We start from the raw sequence: 18,541 nt of genomic DNA on the forward strand, positions 1-18,541 counted from the left end.
GGGGGGCAGGAAGAAGGGAGGGCTGAAGGTGCCCGAGTTGGAGCTGGTGGGGGGGTTCGGGGGGGGGGCGGGCAAAGGGGAGGAAAAAGGCCCGAAAATGATGGAAACGGCCCCAAAATGGGTGCCGGAGGAAGGGGGGGGGGGGGAGAAGGCAAAGGGGGTGGGGGGGGTGAGGTGGGCCATGGGGGCTCTGGTGAAGGGGAGGGGGGAGGAGAAAGGCGGCCCCCCCCCCCTCCAGACCCATCTGGGCCTTTTCTAAACCCAAAGCGGGGACCGATGGGGGGGGGAGGAGGTGGGGGGTCCCCAAAGTGGGGCTGAGCGGGGGGTCCCCAACGCTGCCCCCCCCCTCCCGCTTCCGACTGCCCCGCGTGGAGCTGAGCCCCCCCCTGGGGGGGGAGCCGTAAGGTGTGTGTGTGTGGGGGGGGTCCCTTTGGGGCCCTTTCGCCCCCATTTCAGCTTTTTGGGGGCCCTTTTCCCCCCGTTAACTTTTTGGAGCCATTTTCCCTCATTTTAACCATTTCCAGCCGTTTTTTTTCCCCCCATTTTTAATCATTTTGGGGTTTTCCCCCATTAGAAACCTTTGGGGCTCTGCCCCCCCCCCCCCCCTTTGCTGCTTTTCACCCTAATTTGCCATTTCTGGGGGCTTTTTCCCCATTTTCAGCTGTTCTTACCCATTTCCCCCCAGTTTTACCCATTTCCCCCTGCAGGGCTTTTCCCCTATAATCCTTTCGGGGTTCCCCCCCCCCCCTTTTTAACCTTTGTTGGTGTGTTTGACCCCAATTTAAGCATTCCCCCCCCCCAATAAACGCCCGTGTGACACCCGGCCCTATGTGGATGTGGGGTGGGGGCTGTGGGGTGGGGGGAGACCCCATCTGTGCCATGGGGATGTGGGGGGAGACTGGAGACAGATATATGGGGACGTATGGGGTCATAGGGGGACATATGGGGACATGGGGGGAGATTGGGGGCATTGGGACACGTGGGGACATTGGGACGTGGAGATATGGGGACATGGGGACATATGGGGGGACACGGAGACATTGGGCCATGGGGAGAAGGCTGGGGGTCATTGGGGACATCGGGACAATGAGGCGTGGGGCCATGGGGAGAAGATTGGGGTCACGGGGTGTTGGGGGGGCACGGGGAGAATGGGGACAGTGGGGGTTGGGATCCATGGTGCCCCATGGCCCCCCATGGCCCCACGTCCCCCCCATGTCCCCACATCCCCCCCACGTCCCCACATCCCACCTCAGCGTCCCCACATCCCCCCTTTACCCCCCCCTACGGGCGCTCTATGGGGACCCCCCCATAACCCGCAGCCCCCACCTCACGTCCGTCATTCCACTCCAACCCCGAAGTCCCCAAACGGGAGCGTTGTGCACCCAAAATGGGTGCGGTGTCACCGCGTCCCCCCCCGGGGGGGGCCGCAGTGCTGCTGCCACCGCTCCGTGTCCCCAATGTCGATGCTGTATGGGGACCCCCAGTCCCGCTCGAAGGAGGACTGCAGCTGCGCCCGCAGGGTGGGCTCCGTGCTGGGGGGGGACCCCGTGTGCTGCAGCACCAACGCTGAGCCCGCCGTGCGCTGGAAGTAATCGGCCGACCAGTTGGAGGTCCCTGGGGGCAGAGATGGGGGGCACGTGGGCGGGAGGGGAGGGGGCGCAAAGGTGGGCTATGGGGGGACCCGAAGGTGGGACCCAAAGGTGGGGAATGGGGGGACCTGAAGGTGGGGTATGGGGGGACCCAAAGGTGGGGAATGGGGGGACCCAAAGGTGGGGTATGGGGGGACCCAAAGGTGGGGAATGGGGGGAGCCAAAGGTGGACTATGGGGGGACCCGAAGGTGGGACCCAAAGGTGGGGAATGGGGGGACCCAAAATTGGGGTATGGGGGGACCTGAAGGTGGGCTATGGGGGGACCCAAAGGTGGGGAATGGGGGGACCCAAAGGTGGGGAATGGGGGGACCCAAAGGTGGGGTATGGGGGGACCCAAAGGTGGGGAATGGGGGGAGCCAAAGGTGGACTATGGGGGGACCCGAAGGTGGGACCCAAAGGTGGGGAATGGGGGGACCCAAAATTGGGGTATGGGGGGACCCAAAGGTGGGCTATGGGGGGACCCAAAGGTGGGACCCAAAGGTGGGGAATAGGGGGACCTGAAGGTGAGGTATGGGGGGACCCAAAGGTGGAATCCAATGTTGGGGTATGGGGGGACCCAAAATTGGGGTATGGGGGCACCCAAAGGTGGGGAATGGGGGCACCCAAAGGGGGGACCCAACACTGGGGTATGGGGGGACCCGAAGGTGGGGTATGGGGGGACCCAAAGTTGGGTATGGGGACACAAAGGTGGGGTATGGGGGGACCCAGTGGTGGGGTATAGGGGGGACCTAAAATTGGGGTATAGGGGGACCCAAAGATGGGGGGACCCAAAGGTGGGGAATAGGGGGACCCAAAGTTGGGGTATGGGGACAGAAAGATGGGGGGACCCGAAGTTGAGGTGTAGGGGGACCCAAAGTTGGGGTAAGGGGACACAAAGATGGGGGGACCCAAAGATGGGGGGACCCACCAGTGGGAATGGGGGAACCCCAAGTGGGGGTGTGGGAACACAGAGATGTCGGGACCCCAATTTGGGGTATGGGGTCCTGACAGTGGGAAGTGGGGACCTGAAGATGGGGGTCCAGTGGTGGGGTCCCATTCCCGGCCCCCGCAGCCCCCCAACCCCCCCCCTCACCGATGTAGGCCGCCTTCTCGGTCACCATGTACTTCTGGTGGCTGACGCGGGCGTAGGGGATGCGGGACTGCGCCGCCGTGGACGGGACCACGAAGAGCCGCTGCGACGGGGACAGACAGGTGTGGGGTACCCGGGGCCGTTATGGGGTACCCGGGGCCATTATAGGGTGCCCGGTGCTGTGATATGGGTACCCAGTGCTCTTATGGGGTACCCAATGCTCTTATGGGGTACCCGGTGCTGTGATATGGATACCCAGTGCTCTTATGGGGTACCCGGGGCCGTTATGGGGTGCCCGGTGCTGTGATATGGGTACCCAGTGCTCTTATGGGGTACCCAGTGCCGTTATGGGGTACCCGGTGCTCCTATGGGGTGCCCGGTGCTGTGATATGGGTACGCAGTGCTCTTATGGGGTACCCGGTGCCGTTATGGGGTGCCCAGTGCTGTGATATGGGTACCCAGTGCTCTTATGGGGTACCCAATGATCTTATGGGGTACCCAGTGCTGTTATGGGGTATCCAGTGCTGTGATATGGGTACCCAGTGCCGTTATGGGGTATCCAGTGCTGTTATATGGGTACCCAGTGCCGTTATGGGGTACCTGGTGCTGTTATATGGGTACCCAGTGCTGTTATGGGGAACCCAGGGCCATTATGGGGTACCTGGTGATCTTGTGGGGTACCCAGTGCTGTGATATGGGTACCCAGTGCCGTAATGGGGTACCTGGTGCCGTTATGGGGTGCCCGGTGCTGTGATATGGGTACGCAGTGCTCTTATGGGGTCCCCCGTGCCATCTGGTTGTACCCACTCCCAATTGGCAGCACCCACGACCACTATTTGGCACTACCAACACCCACAATTTGGCAGCACCCATCGCCACCCTTTGGCACTACCTATACTCACTATTTGGCAGCACCCACGCTCACTATTTGTCAGACCCACGACCACAATTTGGCAGCACCCACTCCCACCCTTCGGCTCTCCCCATGCTCACTCTTTGGCAGCACCACCCGCACCCTTTGGCTCTCCCCAGGCTCCCTATTTGGCAGCACCCACCACCTCTGCGCTGAATCGCGTCGCGTTGTCGGCGATGGCGGCCAAGGATCTGAGGAAGGGGAACATGGCGGCCTTGGAGTGCGCCCAGCAGCCGACCAGCAGCCGCACCGCCACGCCGCGCTCAAACACGGCCCTGCGCAGACCGTCGTCGATCTCCGGCCAGAACCTGCGGGGGGCGCGGCGTCACCGGCACCGCCGGGGCTCCGGGTCACCTACGGCCCTGCCAGGACCCGAGGGGAGCCGGAAGTCCGGGTCACCCACGGCCCTGCAGGACCTGAAGGCTGCCAGAAGTCCGGGTTACCCTCAGTGCTGCCAGGACCTGTCAGGTACCGGAAGTCCGGGTCACCCACGGCCCTGCCAGGACCTGAGGGGAGCCGGAAGTCCGGGTCACCTATGGAGCTGCCAGGACCTGAGGGGCGCCGGAAGTCCGGGTCACCCACGGCCCTGCCAGGACCTGAGGGGAGCCGGAAGTCCGGGTCACCCACAGCCCTGCCAGGACCTGAGGGGCGCCGGAAGTCCGGGTCACCCACAGCCCTGCCAGGACCTGAAGGCTGCCGGAAGTCCGGGTCACCCACAGCCCTGCCAGGACCTGAAGGCTGCCGGAAGTCCGGGTCACCCACAGCCCTGCAGGACCTGAAGGCTGCCGGAAGTCCGGGTCACCCACGGCCCTGCCAGGACCTGAGGGGCGCCGGAAGTCCGGGTCACCCCCGGGGCTGCCAGGACCTGTGGGCTGCCGGAAGTCCGGGTCACCCACAGCCCTGCAGGACCTGAAGGCTGCCGGAAGTCCGGGTCACCCACGGCCCTGCCAGGACCTGAAGGCTGCCGGAAGTCCGGGTCACCCACAGCCCTGCCAGGACCTGAGGGGCGCCGGAAGTCCGGGTTACCCCCGGGGCTGCCAGGACCTGTCGAGTACCGGAAGTCCGGGTCACCCCCGGGGCTGCCAGGACCTGTGGGGTACCGGAAGTCCGGGTCACCCACAGCCCTGCCAGGACCTGAGGGGCGCCGGAAATCCGGGTCACTCTCAGCACTGCCAGGACCTGTCGAGTACCGGAAGTCCGGGTTACCCCCGGGGCTGCCAGGACCTGTCGGGCCGGCGGAACTCGGTGGCGGGCAGGTAACTCATCACCGCCACGCTGATGAACTGCTGCGCCGCGTCGATGACGCCGAGGACGGCGTTCAGGTCCGGCGTGCGGCCCGCGGCGCAGAACGACGGCGGGGAGCTCTGAGGGCACAGCGGGGGGGGGGAATGGGGGAGAGGGGGGTCATTGCTGCTCCCCAGCCTGAAGACCCCGCCCCAAATAACGCTGAGACCTGCAGGAGGGGGGGGTGCCAAATAGTGGGGTGGGGGCTGCCAAATAGTGGTCATAGGTGCTGCCAAATAGTGGGATGGGGGCTGCCCAATTGTGGGGGGGGGCTGCGAGATGGTGGGATGGGGGCTGCCAAATAGTGGAATAAAGGCTGCCAAAAAGTGGGATAGGGGCTGCCAAATAATGGGATAGGGGCTGCCAAATAGTGGGATGGGGGCTACCAAATAGTGGGATGGAGGCTGCCAAATCATGGGATGAAGGCTGTCAAATGGGGATGGGGGCTGCCAAATAATGGGATGGGGGCTGCCAAATAGTGGGATAGAGGCTGTCAAATGGGGATGGGGGCTGCCAAATAATGGGATGGGGGCTGCCCAATAGTGCCCACCGAGAAGTAGAGGGCGGTCGGGGTCCCGTTGAGCCGCAGCCGCAGTGGGGTCTCCATGTTGAAGGGGGTGGAGAAGTTGGAGGGCCACGGGGTGGGGATGGAGGCGTTGGGGGCCCCCAGGGCCCAGTAGGCCTCGAACACTTTGGCCACGTCCTGCGCCACGCAGCTGCAGTTGTAGATGGCGACGCCCAACTCCTTCACCTGCGGGCACGGAGACCCCGACCCGGCACGGGGTCAGCAACCAACCCCAACCCAACCCTATGGGGTCAGCAACGCCAACCCCAACCCAACCCCATGAGGTCAGCAACCAACTCCAACCCAACCCTATGGGGTCAGCAACCCCAACCCCATGAGGTCAGCAACCCCAACCCAACCCCATGGGGTCAGCAACGCCAACCCAACCCCATGGGGTCAGCAACCCCATCCCAACCCAACCCCATGAGGTCAGCAACCAACCCCAAGCCAACCCTATGGGGTCAGCAACCCCAACCCCATGGGGTCAGCAACGCCAACCCAACCCCATGGGGTCAGCAACCAACCCCAACCCAACCCCAAGGGGTCAGCAACCCCAACCCAACCCCATGGGATTAGCAACCCCAACCCCATGAGGTCAGCAACCAACCCCATCTCAACCCCATGGGGTCACCAACCCCAACCCGACCCCATCCCGACCCCATGGGGACACCAAGCAAACCCATCCCAACCCCACCCCAACCCCAGAAGGACATCCACTCCATCCCAACCCTGTGGGGTCACCAACCCCACCCCAACCCCATCCCAACGCCATGGGGCGCATCACTGACCCCCTAAAGGGGACACGGTGTGGTTGGGGGTCAGGGGGGACTCGGGGCCATTTTTTGGGGTGGATTTGGGTTTTTTTGGGTCCCGGCCCACCTGGGTCAGGGAGCGCCAGTCCATGTTGGCACTGCCGAGGTAGACGTGGGCGCCGTCAGCGACCCACAGCTTGGTGTGCAGTACCCCGCCAGCCAGCCGCCCCACATCCACCGCCCGCACCGCCGCACCTGTGGGGGCAGCGAGTCCCCAGAGCCCACCCATGGGACCCCCACAGCCCACCCTGGGACCCCACAGCCCACCCATGGGACCCCCACAGCCCACCCTGGGACCCCCACAGCCCACCCATGGGACCCCCACAGCCCACCCTGGGACCCCCACAGCCCACCCATGGGACCCCCACAGCCCACCCTGGGACCCCCACAGCCCACCCATGGGACCCCCACAGCCCACCCTGGGACCCCCACAGCCCACCCATGGGACCCCCACAGCCCACCCTGGGACCCCCACAGCCCACCCATGGGACCCCCACAGCCCACCCTGGGACCCCCACAGCCCACCCATGGGACCCCCACAGCCCACCCTGGGACCCCCACAGCCCACCCATGGGACCCCCACATCCCACCCTGGGACCCCCACAGCCCACCCCTGGAACCCCCAGAGCCCAACATTGGGGCCCCCCATCTTTGTGCCCCATATCCCAACATTGGGTCCCCCCATCTTTGTGCCCCCATACCCTAATATTGGATCCCTCCACTTCATGTTCCATACCCCATCTTTGGGTCCCCCAATGCCCCCCTTTGGGTCCCCCCACCTTGCACCCCACACCCCACCTATGGGGCCCCCCGACCCCCCCAGGCTGCACTCACCGCTGCTCTGTAGGGCCAGCAGGTCTCCCATTGGGGTCGTGTGGGTCGGGGCGCTGACGGCCACCCGGACGGCCACCCCACGCCGGGGCAGCTGGAGGAGCTCAGCCAGGATGCGCTCACCCTATGGGGGTATGGGGGGGGGGAATGGGGGAAAAAGAGGGGGAAATGGGGAAAAAGAATAAAACCAGTAAGAAACGGAGAGGCACTGCGATGGGGGGGGTTGGGCTGTGGGGTTGGGTGGGGGTTGGAGGGATGAATTACGGATGGGATCGGGATGCGGTCCGACGGCGTCGGGGTGAGTGCGGCCCATCCCTGCCCCGGGGCTGCAGCTGTGGGTCTGGGAGAGGGGGGTTGGGTTTGGGATTGTGGGGTGGGATTGGGATCGTGGGATCCTGTTGGGAACACGGGATCTGTTTGGGACCACAGGATTGGATTGGGATGATGGGATTGGGGTTGTTGGGGTCCATTGGGATCCACTGGGGCCCACTGGGATCCCTTGGGGCCCATTGGGGTTCATTGGGATTCATTGGGACCCACTGGGATCCACTGGGGCCCCTTGGGGTCCGTTGGATCCCATTGGTGTCCCTTGGTGCCCATTGGGGTCCACTGGGGCCCACTGGGATCCCTTGGGGTCCCTTGGGGTCCACTGGCATCCATTGGGGTCCATTGGCATTCACTGGGGTCCAGTGGGGCCCATTGGTGCCCATTGGGGTCTCTTGGGGTCCATTGGGGCCCATTGGTGCCCATTGGGGTCCCTTGGGGTCCATTGGAGCCCATTGGTGCCCATTGGCGTCCAGTGGGGCCCATTGGCATCCATTGGCATCCATTGGTTCCCATTGTGTCCCCCTGGCGCCCCCTGCTGTCGGGGCGGTACCGGCGCAGCCGAGGGTTCGTGGGTGGCGGTGTCGCGGTTGCTCAGCGTCCAATAGAAGGAGGCGATGTCGAGGCTGCGCCGCGCCGTGCCGATGATCCGCAGCCAGGAGGAGAATGTGGACGGGTGGGGGCCGGGGGGGACTCCCTGCGGGGTGCTCTCAACCAGCACCGCCCTGCAGTGCAACGCAACGCAGTGCAACTCAACGCAACGCAATGCAACACAACGTAACCCAATGCAACTCAATGTAACCCAATGCAACTCAATGTAACCCAATGCAACTCAATGTAACCCAATGCAACACAATGCAACTCAACCCAATGCAATGCAGTGCAACACAACGCAACCCAATGCAATGCAATGCAACCCAATGCAACTCAATGCAATTCAACATAACCCAATGCAATGCAGTGCAACTCAATGTAACCCAACGCAACGCAATGCAACTCAGTGTAACCCAATGCAACTCAACGTAACCCAATGCAATGCGATGCAACTCAACGTAACCTAATGCAACTCAATGTAACCCAATGCAACTCAACGTAACCCAATGCAATGCAATGCAACCCAACGTAACCCAATGCAACTCAACGTAACCCAATGCAACTCAATGCAACCCAACGTAACCCAATGCAATGCAACACAATGCAATGCAATGTAATGCAAAGCAACACAGTGCAACCCAATGCAATGCAATGCATCCCAATGCAAACCAATGCAATGCAACGCAACGCAACACTCATCCACCAAAAAGACCGAAACGCCCCAAATCTGCAGTGCTGAAAGGTCCCCAAATGCCCCAAATTGGTTCTACTCCAAACGTCCCCAAAGTGCCCCCAAAGCCCCATAGGACCGAATTCTCCCACCCCAAAGAGCCCCAAAGTGTCCCATATGACCAAATTCTCCCACCCCAAAGGGCCCCAAAGAGCCCCAAAATGACCCAAAGCCCCATATGACCGAATTCTCCCACCCCAAAGAGCCCCCAAAGCCCCATATGACCAAATTCTCCCACCCCAAAATGCCCCAAAGAGCCCCCAAAGCCCCATATGACCAAATTCTCCCACCCCAAAATGCCCCAAAGTGCCCCCAAAGCCCCATATGACCAAATTCTCCCACCCCAAAGAGCCCCAAAGTGACCCAAAGCCCCATATGACCGAATTCTCCCACCCCACAGAGCCCCCAAAGCCCCATAGGACCGAATTCTCCCACCCCGAAGTGTCCCAGAGCTGCTGTGCCCCAAACACCCCAATCCTTTGGTACCAAAAGGCCCCCAAAGCCCCCCCGTGGCTCCCATCCCATTACCTGCACGTGTCCCCGCAGCCGCTGTCCCCGCTCTGTCCCTGCAGCACCGCGGCGCCCCCGAGGCCGAAGCAGGGCAGGAGGAGGAGGAGGGAGAGGGAGCCGAGGAGGGCACAGAGCACAGCCGGCTTGGGGGGGGGGGGAGAGGGTGAAAATGGGGCAAAAAATGGCAATTTGGGGCAATTTGGGGGGGCTTTGGGGGAGGGTTTACCAAGAGGAGCCGTCGGGGGGAGTCCTTCGGTGCAGGGGGGTCCATGGGGGGCAGCTGGAATGGCACGGAGCGCAGAGGGGAGAGGAGAGGTTTTGGGGTGAAATGGGGTGAAATTGGGCAAAAAATGTCCTTAGGGATGGATTCGGGGGGTGTGAGGGGGCGATGGGGCAGCCCAGTTTGGGATATGGGGGGGATAATGTAGGGCAGGGGGCGTTGGGATCCCCCCAGTATGGGGTTTGGGGTGTCAGTGTGGGGCAGGAGGTGATCGGAGGCAAAGTTTGGGGGTGAAATCTGTCAGAAATGGGCAAAAATGCCGCTTAGGATGGACTGTGGGGTCTGAGAGGAGCTATGGGACCCCCAAGTGTGGGGTTTGGGGTGCCAGTGTGGGGCAGAGGATGATGGGATCCCCAAGTGTGGGGTTGTGGGGTTGAAAACACTGGGCAGAGGGCTGCTGGGACCCCCAAGTGTGGGGTTTTGGGGTGCTAATGTGGGGCAGGGGGCTATGGGACCCCCAAGCGTGGGGTTTGGAAGGGTCATTGTGGGGCAGGGAGCTATGGGACCCCCAAGTGGGGGGCTGTGGGGCGCTCCATACCTTCTCGTAGACCACGTAGGGTTTCATTGCCGCCCCTCGCCGGTGCCAAACCTGTCTCCAAAAGACCCCAAAATACGTTTGGGGCCGCCCCACAGCGAACCCCACACTGCGCCCCACACCCAACCCCACGCTGACTCACGGGGCCTCACGTGCCCCACAGACAGGGAGGGGAAGTGGGACGGCCCCAAACTGGGAGTGCTTCCCTGGGGGGGTGTGGGGGGATGTGGGGCGGATTTGGGGATATTTGGGGATATTTTAGGGTCAGGAGTCGGGGATATTTGGGGGTTTTTGGGGTCAGGGGTGGGATTGGGGGCTGTACGTGAGGACATTTCGGGCAGATTTGGGGATATTTGGGGGTTTTTGGGGTCAGGGGTGGGATTGGGGTCGGGATTTGGGGATATTTGGGGAGGCTTTGGGGATATTTGGGTGTTTTGGGGGCAGATTTGGGGATATTTGGGGTGGATTTGAGGACATTTGGGTGTTTTGGGGGTCAGGGGGTGGGATTGGTGGGATTGGGGTCAGGATTTGGGGATATTTGGGCGGATTTGGGGTCAGGGATGGGATTGGGGGCTGTATGTGAGGATATTTCGGGCAGATTTGGGGATATTTGGGGGCTTTTGGGGTCAGGGGTGGGATTGGGGTCGGGATTTGGGGATATTTGGGGCGGATTTGGGGATATTTGGGGATTTTGGGGCGTCAGGAATAGGATAAAGGCCTGAATTGGGATATTTGGAGCAGACTCGGGGAAATTTGGGGTGAATTTGGGGTCAGGGATGGGATTGGGATCAGAATGTGGGGAGATTTGGGGCAGATTTGGGGATATTTGGGTGTTTTGGAGGCGGATTTGGGTCGGCTTTGGGGTCGGGGTGGATTTGGGGCCGGGATTTGGGGGTGTTTGTGGTGGCTTTGGAGACAGTTTGGGGCTCCGACCACCTCCAGCCCGAGACGCGGCGGATTTGGGGCCTTCGGGGCCGATTTCGGTCCCTTTCGACCCGTTCCGTCGCCGCCCCTCTCCCCCCCCCCCCCCCCAGGCCGTACCGGAGGTGTTGGGGGGGCGGATCCGTAGGGGGGCGCCCGCCGCCGCGCAGCGCTCTATGATCGCCTCTGCGGTCCTCCCGCGGCGCGGAGATATGACGTCACGTCCGGCTACCTGCACTCAGCACTTCCGGCTGGGGCCTGGTCCGGAGGGTGCGAGGCGCCGCGATGGGGCGGGGGAGGTGAGGGCGGACGGGAGGGAGATGGGGGCAGTGGGGGGTGATGGGGAAATGGGGGTTGTGGGGCTGGAGGGGGAGGGAAGGGGCTGTGGGGCCGGAGGTTTGGGATGGGGGGAGCTGTGGGGCCGGAGGTTTGGGATGGGGGGAGCTGTGGGACCGGGAGTCCGTGTGGGGCAGGGGTTGATGTGGGGCGGGGATCTCTATGGGGCAGGGAGCTGTGGGGCCGGGGGTCCGTGTGGGGCAGGGGTCCATATGGGATAGCGGCCCATATGGGGCAGGGGTCTACGTGGGGCAATGGTCCACGTGGGGCAGGGGGCTGTGGGGCCGGGGGTCTGTGTGGGGCAGGGATTGATGTGGGGCGGGGGTCTCTATGGGGCAGGGAGCTGTGGGGCCGGGGGTCCGTGTGGGGCAGGGGTCCATATGGGGCAAGAGGCTGTGGGGCCGGGGGTCTGTGTGGGGCAGGAGGGCGGTTGGGAAAGGGTCTGTGTGGGCAAGGGGCTGTTGGGCTGGGGATCCATGTGGGGCAGGGATCGATATGGGGCCGGGGTCCCTATGGGGCCAGGGGTCCGTGTGGGGCAGGGGTCCCTATGGGGCAGCCCCTCCCCGTCCGCCCCCATTGCAGGCGCTCAGTGATGGCAGAGCTGCGACGTCGGTGACGATGGGTGAGCGCAGCGCCCCCCAAAATCCCCCCAAAACCCCCCCAAAATCCCCCAACCCCCCCCCCAAATTCACCCCCCCCCAAATTCACCCCCCCCCCCCTTCAGCCACCTCAGAGTGGATTCAGTTCTTCCGGGACGCGGGGATCCCCCCTGGCCCCGCTGTCAGTTACGCCGTCACCTTCGTGGACAATCGGTGAGTGACCCAAATCCGCCGCTTTTCACCCCAGAACTGAGATGCGGTTGGGGCGCTGCGCTCTGCCCCCATTCGGGCCCTTTTTGCCCCGTTTTGTGCCCTCTTTTCTCTGCTACGAGCTCCTTTTTTGCCATTTCCGGCCCGTTTTGGACCATTTGGGGGTATTTTTATCCCATTCTGAGTGACATTTGCCCATTTTTACCCCATTTTGGGCCCATTCTGCCCAATTGAAGCCCATTTCCCCCAAATGAAACCCATTTTTGTCCCATTTCAACCCCATTTCCCCTCATTTCAACCCTTTTTCCCCCACTTCAGGCCCATTTTGGACCACTTGGGCCCATTTTTGCTGTTTGGGGACAGATTTCCCCGTTTCCGTCCCATTTTTGGGCCCATTTTTGTTCCATTTGGGGCTCTTTTTCTTCCATTTTGGGCCAACCTGAGCCATTTTTGCTTCACTTTCAGCCCATTTTTCCCCACTGAGTGCCATTTTTGCCCAATTCTGACCCATTTCTCCCCAATCTGAGCCCTTTTTGCCCCACTTTCACCCCCTCCCCCCTATTTTGATTCCCCTTTGCACCGATTTATCCCCATTTCAGAGCCACTTTTACCCTTCTGGGGGCCTTTTTTCCCCATTGAGACCCACTGTGCTCCATTTGGAGCCTTTTTGGCCCCATTTTGGGCCGTTTTTGCTCCATTTTGGGGCCGTTTGCCCATCCGTGCAGCATCCACAAGCACATGCTGCTGGACCTGACCAAGGAGCTGATGCATGAGTTGGGCATCACGTTGGTGGGCGACGTCATCGCCATCCTCAAACACGCCAAGGTGGCCTACAGGCAGGTGAGTGCCCAAACAGCCCCAAATCTGCCTCAAAATGCCCCAAAACGGCCAAAACCCGCCCCAAATGACCCCAAATCCACTCCTGACCACCCCAAAATGACTCCGAACCACCCCAAAATTGTCCAAATACACCCCAAAACTGCCCAAACCCACCCAAAATGACCCCAAATCTGCCCCAAAACGGCCAAAACCCGCCCCAAATGACCCCAAATCTGCTCCAAACTATCCCAAAATGACTCCAAACCACCCCAAAATTGTCCGAATACACCCCAAAACTGCCCAAACCCACCCCAAATGACCCCAAATCCACTCCTGACCACCCCAAAATGACTGCAAACTGACCCAAAATTGTCCAAATTCTCCCCAAAACAGCCCAAACCCGCCCCAAATGACCCCAAATCTGTCCTGGAGCCCCCCAAAATAACTGTAGATCACCCCCAAATCATTCAAATCCACCCCAAAATGTCCCAAAACCACCGCACAGCCTCAGGGCCATCTAAAGCTGCCCTAAATCAGCCCAAACTGCCCCAAAAAGGCCCCGAAAGTACCAAAAAATGGCCCCAAATTGTCCCCAAAATGCCCCCAAAGTACCCCAAAGCACTGAAAATTGCCCCAAAACGCCCCCAAACCCAAATCACTCCACAACTGCCCCAAATGTGCCCGCAAATGACCCCAAATCTGCCCCCAAACAGCCCCAAATCCGCCCCCAAATGCCCCCACGCCTCTCCCAGCCCTCCCCTCTCTAATTAGCCTAATTAACGCAGCTCGTTATCCCGCAGGAGATGTGCCGTGCAGCCACAGAGGCGCTGACCCCCCCCAGCGCCCCCCCGGAGCTGCGGCGCTGCGCCAACAGCGGTGAGAGCAGCATGGAATGCTAATTAACAGCAGCCTTAATTACAGCACGCTGTAATTAACGACCTCACTTCTGAGCTCCTTTTGCCCCCCTCCCCCCCCCCAACCCCCATTACCCCCAATTTTGGGCTTTTTTCCCCCTTTTTGTCCCCAATTTTGAGCCTTTTTGCCCCAAACTTTGGTCATTATTTGCCCTGAATTTTGGTCCCATTTTGGTCCAATTTTGACCCAACTTTGATCTCTTTTTTTTGTCCCCAATTTTGGTTCCTTTTTCCCTCCCCCCCCCAATTTTGGTCCCTTTTTTTCTTCCCAATTTTGAGCCTTTTTTTCCCCCCAAATTTTGGTCCTTTTTTGCCCCCAATTTTGAGCCCGTTTGCCCCCAATTTTAAGCCATTTTTGCCCCCAATTTTGAGCCCTTCCCACCCCCTTTCGGTCCCTTCCGAGCCCCATTTCGGGCCCATTTCTCACCGTTTCTCCACCATTTCCCCCCCCCCAACCCCTCCCAATCATCTCCCCACCCTTAACGACCCCGAGCTCTAATTAACGCTGTGCTAATTACCCCCCACAGCCGCCGGACGGATGATCGCCAACAGCCTCAGCCGCGACCCCACCTCCATCTCCATCACCGTCCCCAACCACAGTACAGCCGCCCCCCCCGACCCCTCCTGACCCCCCCGACCCCTCCCCCCAACCTCCCCCCGCCCCCCCCCTGACCCATTTTTGGGTCCAATTCCGGCCATTTTTGCCCCCAGGTTCCCCCCCGGTGCCCCCAAAGCTGCGCCGCGTTGCAGCCGACGCCGCAGTGCTGAACCCCCGCATACGGCACAGCCCTGCAGCCCCAGGTACCAAAACGCCCCAAAATGCCCCAAAATGACCCAAATTCCTCCTCCCCATGGAGAGAGAGACCCCATAGAGACCCCATAGAATCTCCCCACGCCATAAAGACTCCATTGAGAATCCCAGCCCCGTAGAGAACCCGTAGAGACCCCATAGAGATGCCCACCCCCATAGAGACCCCATGGAACCCTCTCCCCCTTCCCCCCCGGGCCCCATAGAGACCCCAGAGAATTCCCCCAGCCCCATAGAGACCCCATAGAGACCCCATAGACATCCCCGGGCCCATAGAGACCCCCCATGCACCCCATAGAGACCCCATAGAGACCCCATAGAGATCCCCAGGGCCATAGAGACCCCCCATGCACCCCATAGAGACCCCATAGAGATCCCCAGCCCCCTAGAGACCCCATAGAGACCCCCCAGCCTCATGGAGACCCCATAGAATCCTCTCAGCTTCATAGAGACCCCATAGAACCCCTCCCTGGCCACATAGAGTCCCTATAGAATGCCCTCACCCCATAGAGAACCCATAGAGATCCCTGCCCCCCTTCTCAGCTCCCCTCAGCATCCCCCAAACTTCTCCTCCTGCCCCCAAACCCCCCCCCCCATTTCTGCTCCTATCCCCACAACGACCCCAATTGCTCCAAAATGCCCCAAATCTCTGAGTTTTACCCCAGATTTCTCTGCACCCCCAAAATCTCCTTTTTGGAGATTTGGTCTTGTCCCAGAATGCCCAAATTTCCCTTTTTTCTGCCCCAAAATGCCCCAAATTTCCCTTTTTTCTGCCCCAAAACGCCCCAAATTTCACCTTTTTTCCCCCAAAATGCCCCCAATTCCCCTTTTTCCCCCCTTAAAAACAGCTCTGCAGAGGACGTCGGTGTTCGACCGCCTGGGAGCGGAGACGGAGCTCAGCAAGGTGGGGAATTTGGGGTGAATCGGGGTGGATTTGGGGTCAGAAAAGCTTTGGGGTCCAATTTGGATCAGAATTGGGGTTGTTGGGGGGTTTTTGTAGGGCCACGCAGGGCTGCGATTGTAGGGTGGTAATGGGAGGAGGTGTTGGACCCCAAAATGGGACATGGGGGGGAGGTGTGGGGGGCATAAAACCCCCAAAAGGGACCCAAAGAGGGGGGGGTGACCCCAAAATGGGACATGGGGGGCAAAGGGGTCGCATACCCCATAATGAGATCTAAAGGAAGGGGGGGGGTGACCCCAAAACGGGACATGGGGGCAGGGGGGACCCAGACCCCAAAATAGGACCCAAAGAGGGGGAGGGGAGGAGTGGAATCACCCCAAAATGGGACCCAAAGGGGAGGGGGGGTGACCCCAAAATGGGGCTGGGAGGAAGGATGGAACTTAAAATGGGGCTGGGGGGGTGGGCACAAAATTGGGACTGGATGTAAATGAGATGTGGGAGGGGGACGACCCCAAAATGGGACTGTGGGGTGGGCAGCTGTCCCCAAGGAGGGCTCAGCCCCCCCTCCCCCAGGACCCCCCGTTTCCCCCCCAGCCCGCAGTGGGGGTGTTTGGCCGCCTGGGCTCCGCGCCCCCCACCTCCCCCCCCCCATCGCCGGAGGAGGACAACGGCCGCCCGCTGCCCTACGCCGGGGTCCTGAAGAAGCCGCCCCCCCCTCCTCGGGACCCCCCCCCCGCCGTCCGACCCCCCCACTCCCCCCACCCCCTCCGAGGCTCTGCCGCCCCCCCCCGCCCCCCAGGACTGCCGCGTCAGCAGCAGCCGAAGGGGGAGACCCCCCCGGGGGGGGGCGGTGCGGCTGCATCGGGGCTGGGGGGGTCCCAGAGCGCGCATGGACGGCGCCGGGGGGGTCAGCGTGTTCCGCAGGCTGGGGAGGAAGGTGCTGTGACGTCATCGCTCGGAGCGGTGACGTCATCGTTCAGTGCTGCGACGTCATCGCTCGGAGGTGGGGCGCCATCATTTGGCGCTGTGATGTCATCACTCGGTGCCTTGATGGCGTCACCCGGGGTCACCTGACGTCAGGACTGGGAGCTGCGACGTCATCATTCGGCGTCGTGCGGTCATCAGTTATGGGGTGTGACGTCATCGCTTGACACTGTGACGTCATCGTTTGGAGGTGTGGTGTAATTTGGCGTCTCAGTGCCATTGTTTGGAGGTGTGAGGTCATCACCTGGAGTGGTGACGTCACCGTTTGACGCTGTGACATCACCACTTGGAGCTGTGGTGCCATTGTTCTCTGCAAGTGACGCCACCACCGGAGCCGTGACGTCATCATTCTGTGCCATGACGTCATCGCTCTGAGCGGTGACGCCATCACTCGGAGCTGCAGTGCCATTGGGGGGTTTTGTGACGTCACAGGGGCTCTGTGACGTCACCACGCGATGCTGTGACGTCACCGGGGCGCTGTGATGTCATCGCGGGGGGGCAGACGGGCGACAGCGTCACCATTTTTACCCCCACTTTGCCCCAAATGGGCGTTTCCTGCCCAGATTTGGGGATTCCCATTATTTAACCCCCCCTTTTTTTTCTCCTTCCCCCAAACCGGCGCTTTTCAGCCCAATTTTCACCCAAATCTCGCGCTTTCACCCCCAAACCGAACTGTTTCTTCCCCAGCTGCCCATTTTTCTGCTTCCTTCCCCATTTTTGGGGGGGGGGAGCCCCCCAACGTCTCAATTTCTCCCTCCCATTTTTAAGGCATTTTTCTTCTTTTCAGCTCCAATTTCCTTCCTTTCCCCCCCCCTTTTTTTCCTCTTTTTCCCCTTTTTTTTCTTTTTTTCCCCATTTCTTCCCCTTTCCCCCCGATTTTTCTTCATCCCCCCCCATTTCCCCCCATCTCTTCCCCCCATTTTTTCCTCTTTATTCCCCCCATTCCCCCCCCCCCCCCTCCCCCACTCCCACATTTCGGTTCTGCTGCTTTGGGGACAGCCTGAAATAAAGGCTGAATCTCCCCAAAACACCGACCCCAAAATGCCATTTTTTCACCCAAACTTCACTTTCCTGCCCCCCCCCCCCCCCCCCCAAAGGTCCCCCTATGCGGTTCCACAGGCACCGATTTTGGGCTGAAACCGTCAGGTTTTGGGTGTCGTCCCCCCCCTCCCCCCCCCGCAGGTTCCCCCCATGCGGTTCCGTCCGTTTGCTGTGGGTTTGGCGCTGAATTTTGGGTTTCTTTTCTGTGTTTTTGGCGTTTGGTTGTTCTCATTATGGTGCTTTTCTGCAGCTTTGAGGCCACGTTTTCACATTACCCCGCTTTGGCTTTTTTTGGGGGGGGCTTTTCCCCCGCCCTCTCCCCCCCCCCCCCACCCCCCCACCCCTCAGAGCGCTTTCATTGTGTGGAGCAGTGCTGCAAAACACCAAAAAAAGGCAAAAAAAACCAAAAAAACCCCCGAAAAAAAAGCCACTTTTTGGAGGCTTTTCCCCACTCTGTGCCTTCATTTTCCCTCACGGTTGAGGTGTTGGGGGAGGGGGGGGGGGGCGGAATGGTGCAAATAAAGGGCATTTTTTGGAATTTTGCCGGTTTTTGGCTTTTTTTTCACCCGCGTTTTGCCCTTAAACTCGAAGCGCGCGGTACTCATTCAAACCGACTCCATTTCGTGGGGAAACGGGCAAAAGCGGGCGGCCAGGCCGCAACCGGAAGTGGGGGCGGCCTGTCAGGATGCAACCGGAAGCGGTTGCGGCCCGCACTTCCGGAGGTGACGCTCTCCGCCGCGGCTCAACCTCCGCCCTCCCCGTTATCGCCACCCACGCGTGGGTCGGCCCGCGGTGCGCGCGCAGATTCGTTTTCAAAATATTCCCCTTTCCGCATGCAAATGATCTTCCGCTTTGATCCGCAACCGGAAGCGGGTGCGGCCTAGGTTCCGGAAGTGGGTGAGGCCTACACT

The 18,541-nt window shown here is 61.0% G+C and overlaps 2 protein-coding genes across 4 annotated transcripts; one reads left to right on the forward strand and one right to left on the reverse strand.

Moving 5' to 3' along the window:
- Positions 1-46: 46 nt before the first annotated feature.
- PLD3 (phospholipase D family member 3) lies at positions 47-11,232 on the reverse strand. Of its 2 annotated transcripts, XM_025144498.3 has the most exons (12): positions 11,139-11,232; positions 10,101-10,151; positions 9,509-9,562; positions 9,301-9,425; positions 8,002-8,173; positions 7,128-7,248; positions 6,361-6,488; positions 5,467-5,667; positions 4,839-4,996; positions 3,775-3,940; positions 2,723-2,822; positions 47-1,614 (listed from the first exon to the last, which is right to left on the reverse strand). In XM_025144498.3, the coding sequence occupies exons 2-12, from the start codon at positions 10,125-10,127 to the stop codon at positions 1,400-1,402; spliced, it is 1,467 nt and encodes a 488-aa protein (XP_025000266.2). In that variant the 5' UTR covers positions 10,128-10,151; positions 11,139-11,232; the 3' UTR covers positions 47-1,399. The 2 variants fall into 2 exon arrangements, with proteins under 2 accessions (XP_025000266.2, XP_040511026.1); XM_040655092.2 differs by lacking the exon at positions 11,139-11,232 and having other exon boundaries at positions 10,101-10,247.
- On the forward strand, positions 11,225-18,168 carry LOC101748353 (uncharacterized protein C19orf47 homolog). Of its 2 annotated transcripts, none has more exons than XM_015273924.4 (9): positions 11,225-11,317; positions 11,937-11,976; positions 12,079-12,166; positions 12,889-13,003; positions 13,783-13,858; positions 14,424-14,495; positions 14,608-14,697; positions 15,553-15,608; positions 16,179-18,168. In XM_015273924.4, the coding sequence occupies exons 1-9, from the start codon at positions 11,231-11,233 to the stop codon at positions 16,677-16,679; spliced, it is 1,125 nt and encodes a 374-aa protein (XP_015129410.4). In that variant the 5' UTR covers positions 11,225-11,230; the 3' UTR covers positions 16,680-18,168. The 2 variants fall into 2 exon arrangements, with proteins under 2 accessions (XP_015129410.4, XP_015129411.4); XM_015273925.4 differs by having other exon boundaries at positions 16,200-18,168.
- Positions 18,169-18,541: the final 373 nt, after the last annotated feature.

The sequence above is a fragment of the Gallus gallus genome, chromosome 38 (genome assembly GCF_016699485.2).
Source record: "Gallus gallus isolate bGalGal1 chromosome 38, bGalGal1.mat.broiler.GRCg7b, whole genome shotgun sequence".
Lineage (NCBI taxonomy): Eukaryota > Metazoa > Chordata > Aves > Galliformes > Phasianidae > Gallus > Gallus gallus.

Excerpts from the sequence above, each read along its gene's own strand:
- LOC101748353 (XM_015273924.4), top strand. The coding sequence starts at position 11,231 with ATGACGTCACGTCCGGCTACCTGCACTCAGCACTTCCGGCTGGGGCCT. Across the intron at positions 11,977-12,078 it reads TGCGACGTCGGTGACGATGG|CCACCTCAGAGTGGATTCAG; the intron begins GTGAGCGCAGCG and ends CCCCCCCTTCAG. Across the intron at positions 14,698-15,552 it reads GCACAGCCCTGCAGCCCCAG|CTCTGCAGAGGACGTCGGTG; the intron begins GTACCAAAACGC and ends CCTTAAAAACAG.
- PLD3 (XM_025144498.3), bottom strand. The coding sequence starts at position 10,127 with ATGAAACCCTACGTGGTCTACGAGAAG. Across the intron at positions 7,249-8,001 it reads ACGAACCCTCGGCTGCGCCG|GGTGAGCGCATCCTGGCTGA; the intron begins GTACCGCCCCGA and ends ATACCCCCATAG. Across the intron at positions 6,489-7,127 it reads GCTGGCCCTACAGAGCAGCG|GTGCGGCGGTGCGGGCGGTG; the intron begins GTGAGTGCAGCC and ends CTGCCCCCACAG.